The 12,833-nt window shown below is 38.8% G+C and overlaps 1 protein-coding gene across 4 annotated transcripts in view; it reads right to left on the bottom strand.

Moving 5' to 3' along the window:
* Positions 1-12,833, bottom strand: part of flna (filamin A, alpha (actin binding protein 280)) — a 46,715-nt gene that overhangs the window by 23,433 nt on the left and 10,449 nt on the right. For all 4 annotated transcript variants that reach the window (XM_077614477.1, XM_077614312.1, XM_077614398.1 and 1 more), the window contains exons 3-4: positions 2,189-2,440; positions 949-1,046 (exon numbers count right to left, since the gene is read on the bottom strand). In XM_077614477.1, coding sequence (XP_077470603.1) covers positions 949-1,046; positions 2,189-2,440 — 350 coding nt within the window. The remainder of the gene's footprint in view (positions 1-948; positions 1,047-2,188; positions 2,441-12,833) is intronic.

A 12,833-nucleotide genomic window follows, 5' to 3' on the forward strand; every position in this document is an offset into this window, starting at 1 on the left:
TAATATACCTGCTTCACGTGGGACAGAACCACATAAGCAAAATAGAATTAAAGTCACAAATATTTGTCACGAAGTCCAGTTAGAATTGTAGCTCAATCTAGTCACACTTACTGTGTGAATGTTGAGTGTGAAACATTGAGTCAAAAACAAAAACATTGTTTTGCCATGTAATTTGGCTCTCGGCGTAGTAAAGAAACTACCCACCATATATAAAAAATATCAGCTGATTTGAATGTTGCGAGGACTGGAATAACTGTCAAGTTGGGTGCACTATGGCGAACACAGTAAATCCAGTGTCCAATAAACGTAAGCGAGATGATTTTTAAGTACTTCATTACCAGACGTCATTGATGGGCAATACACTGATTCAGTCCACAACGCAGCTAACACGGAAAATAAAAGAAAAATGAAACCAACTTTCAAATCAGGTAACACGCAGGTCCAACCTTAGCACTTTCATTTCTTAGATTACAAAAGATGTGAAAACAGATTTCACACTTATTTTTGCCTATTCGAGAAAATTAAACTGCCACTCTGAAAATATTAAAACGTACTGAAAAGACTACAGCACTGATAGCTACCTATCCCTCGAACAATCACAAGTTTGTCTATCAAGTTACAACAAGCCCATTCCTGTAATAAACATTTCACTTCACAAAAGGAAGCACCTGTGTTGCATAATCCCCAACTCTGTTAAATTAAGTACACAAACTCAATTTGTGCACAGAATCTGTTAATGTGCAGAGAAGCTCTCACTCAAGAAAAACAAATCGCATCAAAACATTTGTTCCCAAGCTATTCCAATTCATTAATATGGCATCACAACAGAAGTAGATAACTTCAATGGATTTATTGAGAAAAGCACCTTCTTTGTCACACAGCTGTTTTCATGAACAGTACTTGTTGCATTTCAGAAACCCTTTGAGTTGTAGATGTATAATTAACTACCTGTGGTATACCAAGCCAGTCATCAGCTTGTTGCATGGCCTCACGGGCATTGTCCACAGGTTTAGTCTTATCCCACTGGTCCCAGTCAGGACATAGACCTGCGGGGAACGGCAAAAGGTGATCAGACAAACAGTACATAAAAAAAAAAAACTGCATTTGAGCGAAAAACGGTTACATTAGGCCACAAGTAATGCATTTCCCGATGTGAAGCAATTTTATGGATGTTATTTAGAAATCTTTCTGCAGGGAGTTATTTAAAAAAAACATTGCAAAGTAGTGTGCCAAATATTCAGAACATTCAAATATGATCATTAAAATGTTCATTTCACTAGGCTCCTCACCTCCCTCACACACTACTGATAACAGAATCATCTCCCTTTACACCAAGGCCTTTTTAATTTTTTTTCTTTTATTATTAAAGCCATTAACTCTGGGGTGTCAGTTTGATTCGCAGGCCAAATTAATGCCAGATCTCTTCTGGGCTGGACATTTTATTTATGGCTCAGAAAGTTAACCAAATTGCCACCATTGACGGTGCTCAACGTCCAATCTATTTTCACTGGGTGGGGTGAATAAAGGAACGTTTATCAAAAGGCACTGAAAGATTAGTGTCAATGGCCAGTTTAAGTGATTGGGACATCATTGTCAATAGCAGGCAATTAATTAATTCTTTGTCACTTTTTGTTCACTTCCATTTTAGGGAATGTCCTGTCACTTTCGTTAAATTGTGGATCATTTCCAATTGATTTTGCGGGACTTTCCAGGACGCTTGTTTTTTTGTTGGTTTCTGCAGATTTTTGGGCATTTCCATTTTGATTTCAGTGAGTTTTAAAGCTCCATATTAATTCATTGGCTGCCATGGAAGGCGGTGTCTTGACAGCAGTGGGCGAAAGAACGCATGTGATTGCGGATAGTAGTGCAAACACTTGATCAAACAACTAAAAAAAAAATCTAGTTTTGCGGCACCCTTGTCGAAATATATGAAAGCATTTAATTGTGTGTGTACATTCATACATACTGAATGAACTGCAAAGTGCCCTCAGGCAGAACAACACCGCGGGCCAGATCCGACCCCCTAGTGGGCCATTTCCAGCCTCCGGGCCGAATGTTTTACACCCCTGCTTTAATTCAAACATTTTCCTTGGCTAAACCTAGGACTATGCCCAATGTTTCACGTCACTTCTTCCGATATTCAGCCCCCCCTTTTGCTTATAAACTCAAGTATACACCCATTTAGCACCTGGAGCACAGCTGTCGACCAGGGCTCCTAGAGCCCGGCCAGTCTGCCAGTCCCGGTTGAAGTTGGTGATTGGAAGTTCAGGCAGTTTGTTCTGTATCCATCCCAATAACCTTTGCTTGGGGGTCTTTTGTCTGCCGTCATCTGCCTCCTCTTCTTCATCCCACACCGGCATGGAGATAGAGTAGTGCAGGATCAAGGTCCAGATCAGACCCAGGATGAGCTTGAGATTCCCATCAACGATGGCTTTGGAATCTAGAGGCAACAACAACAACAAAAGACAGTTACGTATTCATGTTCCAACTCTGTCGGGATGGGAAACGGACTAATTGAAATTGTACATTTCTTGATGCAATGGTACAATCTTTTGTTCTGAATTGGCTGTAATGTTGTCAGCGGAATAATGCCTGAAGGAATTCTGCATGAATACCAGAACTTCCCATAAATCACGTCATCTTCATTACACGACAGACAGTTTGAATTTGAGTGTAAATCATCAGCACCCAATTAACAGATTGGTTCATCCCTAGTTACTACAGTTGCACCTCATAAAAACAACAAATAAAGTGTCAAAAGATAGCCGCATATAACCCTACGATATATCTACCAAATTAAATTTTGATCAATCTACGAATAACAGAGGAACATCTCAAATGTGAACAACAAACCGAATGACATTGTAAATCATCCCCCAGATTATAAAATTATGAAAAATATTGAACTAATACATTTGTACTAAACATTTGGCATGTGTGCAGACAGGGGTCAGGAGAAAGGGGGGGAAAATGGGGTGGACCTAGCCTAGAAACTCAAGATTAAATCGCAGGTCAGCAGGCATGCATGTACACGCTGAAGATGGGCTAGTCAGGAAAATAATCTAAAAAATAAGGACAATCTTTGAGGAAGACAAAGGAAAGTAACCTTGGCCTAGTCCAGCGTTTCCCAACCTTTTTTGAACTGCAGTACACTCTTTGCATTGAAAAAAATATCAAGGCCCACCACCTGCTGAAAATCTAATTTAAAACTATATCGCCTATATTAACAATATAAAGTCATTCTCATCAAAGTTTATCAACAGGATTATATAAACCCCAAAAACTATTCAAAAAATTTCCTAAATGTTTACACCAACTTAATGTCACCAAAAGTTGATGTCTAGCGATCCCAAACAATTTCCAGTGCACATATTGTAACATTTTGACCCATAATTTAATAACTTTTACTACCAAAATCTCCTAATATGGTGTGAAAAGCAATGGTGTGCTCACGCAGACTTTTTTTTTTTTAAAGTTGATGTCCTTGAAGCCAAACAACTTCCTTGTCACGTAACATAAAAACAAGAGAACTTGAATTTCGTAACATTACGACTTTTTGGACTCCTAATATTACTTCAATCTCCCAACATTATGCAAAGATAAGTTTTGTGGGGACAGACTTAATGTCGGCAAAAGAACCTCCGGTTCACGTTACATAAAAAGCAACAAAACTTAAATTTCAACATTTGACATTTTGAATCTTGTAATGGTACAATCCATGATGTAATGTTCGTCCTATTTCAATCTTAACCTCATAGTAATTTAAATTTAATCTCATAACGTTAAGATTTTTTCTCTCGGAATATTACAATATATGAACCCTTGTAAATTCTTACGGCACAACTGACCATTGCTCACAGCACACCAGTGTGCCGTGGCGCAGTGGTTGGGAAACACTGGTCTGTTCTACCAAAAATAACAGTAATAGTTTAAAGTTCTGAAGTGACTGATTTATTTTTCATCTTCGAATATTTGGCAATCTGTAAGTGAGCTGTGACACAAGAATTAAGATTCCTAATGGAAAAATAGTGATTTGGAGCAGTCAAACCAGAAAAAAGCCCACTTTAGTAACCCCTCACCATGGGAACTCTGAATGTGTGGATTACCATAGGAACCCAAAGTCAAATTATTCTGTGGTGCTACAAAAGAGGTGACGACAGAAAGGACTGGAAGCGCAATATGTGAGAGTAGAAAATAGTCTTACTGAAAAATGTTGAAGATAAACATAACTTCAAGTTGCCTTGTATATTTAACTGCATCACACGCCACAACAAGCAGTAAGAGCATTAGAGGCAAAAGAATGGGTGTGTCCCACCTTTATCACCTACGACAACAGAGTTACCAGAAAGGCCAACATAACAGAAGTTGAACCACTACAAAGGCTTAACTTTTGCAAAATTGAAGAACAAAATTCAATACTCAATGTGAATTTAACCAGAAATGTAGACAATGTTAAAACAGATTGAATCCTATCCTCAAAAGGGCCACAGGAGGTGCTGGAGCCTATCCCAGCCAATTATGGGACGATAGACCCTGAATCGGTTGCCAGCCAATTTCATGGCACAAGGAGACCAAGAACCATTTGCACACACCAATACCCATGGACAATTTTCAGTGGTAAATCACCTTTCCATGCATATTTTTGGGGCTGTGGGAGGAAGCCGAAAATGTAAAAAAAAATCATGGAATATTTAAATGAGAACAGACTATAGAAACCATGTCCAGTGGTCTGATATTTTGGAATTATTTACAGTGAAAGATATTTTGTGCCAACCAGGTAAGGCGTCCAATCGAGCATGCTAGTGGAAATGTCATGGTCTGATAGAGGCTGCCAGCACAGGTGGACGATATTTCACTGAGAAAACAATGCAAGAAATTTGTACTATGCAATACTGAAGTGGAAAATAAACCCCATCCCTTCAAAGACCTGGCTCCAGGCAGTAATGGAATTTAAAAACAAGACCCAGCGAGCTGGCCTATGCATTTCTTAAGAAGCTAAGGGTAAAAGTGATGGATGAGCTAAACATTTCCCCAAAACTAAACCCATTAACATCTTCAAATAGATCTGCAAAGCACAGGGGATATTTTTATAGCAAATTTTCATCGAGTTGTTTAATGTGTGAATTACCAAGCATGGTCCATTTGGTTTTCATTTTGAATGTAAAAAACTTGTTTTATCTCAAAGAGAGGGTTCTCTGAATCTATAAATTAAACTTGCAGGGGACATTATTCCAGTAAAGAATTGGAACAATTGTGCTTGAAAATAAGATACTTTCACATCTGTATTTTTGCCAGCAATTTACACGATGTCTGCGGGTTTGTAGATTTTTTTAATGGTCCTTTTATAAAAATAAAAACAAATTACAAGTTTAAAATACTGAATTAATAGTAAGCTAAAAAATAACAGGTAAAAAGGGCATTCTTCTATACAGTGTTTAAATGAGTGAATGATTTAATGCACCAGGTAGTAACCATTCGAACTCCTTCCTGCTGGCTTTGGAAACATTGCTGCTCACTTTAATAATCTGATTTATTCTTTGATAAATGCCTCTCTTGCCACCAAACTTGCGAGGAATGTGCTGGCATTCCCGACAGACACCACCAGTTCAGACAGAGCCCATATACGGACAGACTGCTACACAATCCCCCTCTGCTGATTCATACCCCTTAGTGCATGTGTTCATGTGCGTTTCTGTTTGAGAGACTGCCCCCGCCACGCAATCAAAAAACTCCCATGACTCAACTATATGCTGTGTGCATGCACCCATCACCACCCTCTTGAGCGTTAAAGCAATGACATCGCCGCAACCTCTGACCTGAGCGATTGGTTATGATGCTCAGCGTAAGGAAAGATCCAGAGGGAGTGGTAGAGCAAATGAGGAAAGAACACCACAAGCAAGATGTAAAGTTCGAGACATATTTTCAGTTTGATGCATAATATTTAGGAGGCATCCGTGTCAAATTCCTTAAAAATCCAGACGGGTACTTTGTTGTAGGTGATTTAAATTCCTATGCAAATAATGATCCAAACTTCTATTTAGTTTGAACTTTGAATTAGCAAATCCTGTGTGACCTACAAAAAATGCAATCCATTACAAACATCAACACAATGATGACCATTGTTTTGCTAAACATTCTTATATTTTTGAATTTGATGCTGCAACCCACGCTGAAACAGCTGGGAAGAGCAAACGTGGTAAAATTGAGGAATGCTCAACACACCCATTTGATCAAGGACATTGTCCCCTGGGCCAAAGTGGAAACAACTATTATCATTTTATCAGTACAAAGTTGAAATACCTAAAAGCAAGCATCCATGATGGCATGAGCATGATTGTACCCAAGACATCATGAATGGTGAAAAGGTTTCCGATAAACGCATGGTGCTATTTAAGCAGTGTCTTTTCCAGGCAACTCAATATTTACAGTATCAAGCTACATTCTATTCTGTTAAAACAACAAGGTTTTGTAGTAAGAAACGACACCGGTCTACCCTTTTAAACACCACTTATTTTCAGATGCTAAATAAGATGGAGACTTACTATATCTTTAAGATCCCTCTCTTTCTAAACCAATTAAGGGTTTTTGTCAGTGGTATATTCATTCGCTCACACTTGGTTATCAGCAAGTCCGGAAACAGCTGGGTATGTCAGGACTGTTGTAAAATATCAGCGCAAACCCCCCAAGCATTTCCAGTTGGCAATGATTAGCAGTTCAAGTTCAAAACTTGCCAAAAACGTTTGTGAATAGTTTGTCGTGACATGAAATACAAAAAGCTCATCTAATCTTTTTTTAATCCATTTTGAAATATATTTGTATACTACTGTTCAAACTCCTGTTACCCCAAATGATTTGTAAGAAACGTGATGAGCATTAGAACTAAAAGTCTATATGGTGGGCAAAGGACCAACCATGCTACTATGTTCGTTCTTCTCTTACAAGTTATTGAAAAACTACCTCCAAAAAATTTGCCATCAAATAAGGTAATTTTGATATGGGACTCATCCCAATATTAATACCCAATCTACACATTTTGAAACCCAACTCCAATGGCCCACACCCAGCGATGCATGTCAATCAAGGACAACCTCGAGTGTAAAAATAATTAAGAAACGTGCCAACCATGTTGGCTGACTTCAAGATTTCCAGTTGAGGACAATGGCATACCATGTTCACTGATGACATGAATGTTGGAACTGTCTCGAGAGCACCAAAAATATCAACAATAGCAGAACGAGCTTTGCTTTGGGACTTGACTGTTTAATATGGCAAGAGTTACAAAGTTTCATTGATAGTATTCCAATTAGTATTTTCTTTACAACAACCATTTTGCAGCTTCTCACAATGACCTACTCTCTCAGGTCATTCCCCTTCTCATACAACCGCCCGCCTACCACCTACCCTTAACAAAAGCTGCAGTTGAGCTACTACACTTCCTGATGTTCCTTTCTGCCATTTCCACTCAGTCAACCACCCTCCCACTTCTACTTCTCCTCACTCTGACTGTAAAACATTCCCCCGTTTTTTTAGCCTTAAAAGGGCAGAAGCAACTGGATCTTGGCGGCCCTCCCATTCCAAAGGCTCTAGTTACAGAGGAAGGAGGAGGGGTTTGGTAAGATTAGGGAAGTGAGACAGGGAGGCTTGGAAGACCTTAAGAAAAGGTAGAGAAAGTGCTGTGTAGGATTTTTGTTTGTTTAATCTTGCACAAACTGAGATATGCTCCCTCTTCAAGTGAAAGGACAGTATTGTGAAAAAGGCTTTGGTAAAGGGCATGGGTGGGAGATTTTCGCTAAGAGGAGGCTGCAAGGGGAGACGACCAATAGGAGGGATGACTAACGCGTATATAAAATGATGGACGAGGGGCTTTAATGAATGCCATATGGTTTCAATCAGGTGGTTTTTCATGGAAGCATCTGGTAACACTGAACAAGCACACAAGTTTGCATTTTAGTAATTGACAAACTCAAATATATATATATTTCCAGCATTGTATTGTCACAATCTCCCACTTTGATAGGTATAATATACATAATTCCAATAGGAAAACACACTTTTGTGGATCCAAAACTGTGGCGTCAATTATCTTGCTGTTTGAGGAATGGGGCGTAAGGGCATGTGTCCAGCTCTGATGCAATACACTGAATGGCACGGAATGGAATGAGAATGCACATTCTATTGAATGTTCACAGCCCCCTTCTTACCCAAATGCAGACAGGAAGCTATGCCAATGATAAAGCGCGAGCAGGAAGTGATTCATTTGAGACAGAATAGCTAAACTTGTCTATGCATTCCTGTCTCCCTTATGCCTATTTATACAACAAATTTATCAAGAGTCATGGTAGAGTTGGAACCCATATGCACGTGCCTACAAATGACACTTGATTCACACCTATGGATGGGAAAAGTCTTCAATTAACCTATCACAGGTGAGTTCATTCATTTTGGCACGTTGTAAAAGAACATTGAAGAGAGCAAGCTAATAAATGAAACCCTTTAAAACCACTAAAGAAATTATCCCAACTCCACACAAGAAGGCCAGAGCTTAGTTTCATTGTCCTCAAGTATGAAATAAATACACGTATTTATATATACTAATAGTCACACATTAAAAATAGAAGAAATTGAAATTGTATCAACATTGAAGGAATAAAGTCCAAAGAAAAGTGATGAATTTTAATTCTGGAAAATTCTTAAAAGAATTTTAACAAACAGGATAGTTCTGAGTCATAAAATTAATGATCCCACTTAATACTATGATTTTGATTGTGCAAGAAAATGTGACTGAAATCTGTATGCATGCACTACGTATGGTTTTATAGATTAGCATTCAATCGTATAACTTGCCACTGCAAAAGGACTAATAACCAATTACTTTTCATTCTCTGCCATTTACCAATTATACTATTAATCCATTAGAGATTAGATGTGCGATTAGCCAATGAGTTATTCACTTAGTATTTTATTTGTAATACTGTAAACCCCATGTAATTTGTTTAATAATAGTTTGAATTCATCACCACATCCTATTTGTCCAGATCTGGTTGCACCCAAGCACTTCAGATGTCAAGGACTTTCACTGTCCAAATGCGAAGACTTTCCTCGTTTCCATTTTAGTATTACAAAATAGTGAGGCTGTTGCCACACGTCCATGTGTCTCAACCTGCCAGCTCAGCCTGTGGCAGTAGACAAGAGAACAACCAGTTACCAAGTAAAACCACAGTGGAGTAAACACTGCATGCAACTTGCAGGCTAACTCATACCAATTATAATTTGGGAGAAATATAACCATTTGTTTTTAAGTATATTAAAGTATCATGCAGACAAAACATTTCCAGAGAACCTCAAAAGAGAGAACATAGCCCATGAATAAAGTTATCCAATCCAATTACAGTTTAACTAATAAAGTACCCTACATAAGCAGAATGATACCACGTGAGAATGATTAACCTTATTCAAACATATTTTTGATGACAAAGCCGGCATACGCAAACTTGATTTCTTCACCATGCAGTTCCTCCCAGGTTTGGGCTTCAGGACAGAGCATACCAAGTACCAGAGTGTGTGCATGTGTATCACATATACCAAGTCAATCAATGGTAGGTCAAACTAAAAGGACGCATTTGATATGCCACTGAAATGCGAGCACTATCCTTAATTCTGAATTTAGTTTTAAAATGCATTCTAAATGTAAAATGTCATAGGAAGTCTCTTTGAGGCAGGGGAAGTCCCTTTTGATTGATTCTTCTTTTTCCTAACATGAAAAGATGTTGCGAGGTTAGTCAGTCTCGAAAAAGTTCTTCAATTAGAATCTGGTGAAAGACGTGCGTATACAGATCTTCTGCTTCTCCGGGGTCGGGTCACGGGGGCAGCACCTTCTGCAGGATAGGCCAGGCTTCCCTCCCAGGAAAGGCCAGACTTCCTTCTCCCTAACCACTTCATCCAGGTTTTCCAGGAGGATCCCAAAGGTGTTCCCAGGCCAGCCGGGAGACAGTCTCTCCAGCGCATCCTAGGTTGCCCTGTGGCCTACTCTGTGGGACATGCCCAGAACACTTCACCAGGGGGCATTCTTATTAGATGCCTGAGCCAACTCATCTGCCTCCTCTCGATCCGGAGAAGCAGTGGCTGTACTCCAGCTGTGACATGGGGCAGCCCCCACTGGAAACAAATCTGCCTTACTGCCGGCTACGCAAACGAGACTGTCATAGAAGGACCGGACCCACGTACGAGGGATTCCGGAACCTCATACTCCTGGAGTACCCCCCACCCACAAAGCTCCCCAACGCCTTCTCCAAGGCCACAAAGCACATGCAGATTGGTTGGGCAAACTCCCAAAATAAAGGGGGAACACCACCCCAGAGGCACAGTCCCCGATGTCCACGCAATGTACAAGAGGCATGTCAACCAAGAAAACCCCACAACATCCAGAAACTCCAGGCAGATCTCATCCACCCCAGGGGCCTTGCCACTGAGGAGCTGCGCATGCAGATATTCAAACTATAAATTATGCACTACAAAAGATCAATGGCATACATTTGTAACCATATAATTCCATTTGGAATATGATAAAATGCCTTCACCCAATAAATACATGGTTCTGTTTTTTTAAATTGTAATTTAAATGACATTGCAGGAACTTTTTCAACATTTTGAATTTGAGACAATATTTGAAAAGATGAATGTTTCTTGGTTGCAACTGCGTATTGATGTTAAATTAATCCATCAGGACATATTTGATTATTATATTTTCATACACCGTATTTTCTCGCATACAAGCCCGATTTGTCCCACAAAAAAGACTGAATCCAGGGTACGGCTCATACGCGCATAAATTAGACTTGAACTGCACAAGACTGCAAAGGTGAGTTAGACGAAACGCCATAACGCAAGACCATGCAGCCAATACGGTCATTTATTTCAAACGAGAAAAGCTGAACAGATAAAACGCTAACCAAAATTTATTTTGACGTCTAGGAATGAAATTCAAGAAAAAAAAACATCTTGCATAAAACGTGAAAAAAACTCACTTGTGCCTGCCACTGCTTGCTCAGGGCACACCATCTTACCGTAGTTAAACGTGCTCTGACTGGCCAGACGAGAGTTGCCTTGATAGCTGTGTTGGTAGTATTTGCCATGTCAGCAAATCCCCATAGTTATTAAGGTTGATCAAAAGTTTTGCGGTCGATCATTAAAAAAATCAGCCTTGATACCTGCGTAATGTGTATCTCATGCTATTATTGCACCCAGAGACTTGGTGAACACTGTCCGCTAGGGACACACTTCCTGGTTTTACTGCTCACTTTTCTTCCTCTTTGAATTCATCTACGTGCAGGCAACATCTTTAGGAACACAAAGGAATTGATTGTACATTTGTGATTACAAATTAAAACAAAATTCCCCCATTTTTTTTATTTTATTTCTTGTCCGAAAGTGACAACTATTGCAGTAATATGAACCGAATCGAAAGAGATATTTTGACATTAGAACCAATATGGCTGCCACAATCTTTAACTTCTGGTAAGAAAATTGCAATTTCAGTCATTAATTTTCATTTTCAAAATTAAATAATTTGATATGTTCCCTTTACAAAAATATTCCAGCAATTTTAAGGGTACGGATTATACGCGTAGGCGCTTTATGTGCGAGAAAATACAGTAACTGTATTTTTAATAAATTGTATGAAATGTGAGTGGTGTGACACTAGGTTGTATTCACAGGAATCAACAGCACTTTCACACAACTTATAGAATTCTTAACTGATTGTTGGATTAGAAGACCATCTTTTAACACCAACAAAAATTCAAATGTCTAGTTTTATAATGATGCTTCCTCATTTACTTGGACGCTTTTATTTGTGGCTTGGGATAAGTGGCTCATCAGAATGTTACATGATAACATTCTGACGCCGCAAACAATTCTTGCAAAAAAAAAAATGCACCATCGATAAAGCTAGGACAGTGGTAATAAAAAAAAACAAAAAAACCTCAAGAGTTAAAGATGGCAGTTTGTGCTAAATTGTGGTGAGGGTGGCTTGGTGGGTGTATCCATTTTCTGCAATGAAAGAAGGAAGTAGGAGAAAAGCAGGCTACTCTCATCTTGATTATAGAAGTAAAAAAAGGAGAAGCTGGATAAGGTACCACACCCATGAAGACTGGTAAATGACCCATTTCGAAGTATCTAATATAAAATTGTACATATATAAATACATTCATACACACATGGACACTAGGTTGGCATAATGATGATTGTCCAGTACATGTGCCTCTGAAAACTAGTGCCACACATTCACCGAGAATTGTCACCTTTATTACTTAAATCATCAACTTTTTTTCCTTCCAACATAAATGTTTTGTGGACAGGATATTTGAGAGATCAACAAGTGCAGTCATGCCACTGACATCAGAAGGTTGGGCGATGAGGTCACCGTTTTTGCCCGACCATAGAGATGCAATTAAAATTGAAAGCTTTTTAAAAGAATTGGTGAAACATTGAGAGAACTTGTTGAACTCATTGTCCAAATCCTTGGAGTTATAACTACTAAAAATATACTGCTTTCTGTTGCCCTCCGTAATGGAAAACTTATTCTTTGTTTAATCAATAACTCAAGTTAACAAGTTTGTACAGTGATAAAACGATCAATATTTAATATTATATCAATATCAATTATCCCAAATTCACATTTAGCAATTTTTTTTGCTATTAATTTTTAAAAAGTTTTTTTTAAAGGTCAGAAAAATGTGAAAATCCACACTGACACTCGTAAGCAGAACCCACTCTTGCTACTAGGACTCGGCACTACAAAAAAAAGTAGTTATAATAGGGATGGCCCTCCGTGA

The sequence above is a fragment of the Stigmatopora argus genome, chromosome 1 (genome assembly GCF_051989625.1).
Source record: "Stigmatopora argus isolate UIUO_Sarg chromosome 1, RoL_Sarg_1.0, whole genome shotgun sequence".
Taxonomy (NCBI): Eukaryota; Metazoa; Chordata; class Actinopteri; order Syngnathiformes; family Syngnathidae; genus Stigmatopora; species Stigmatopora argus.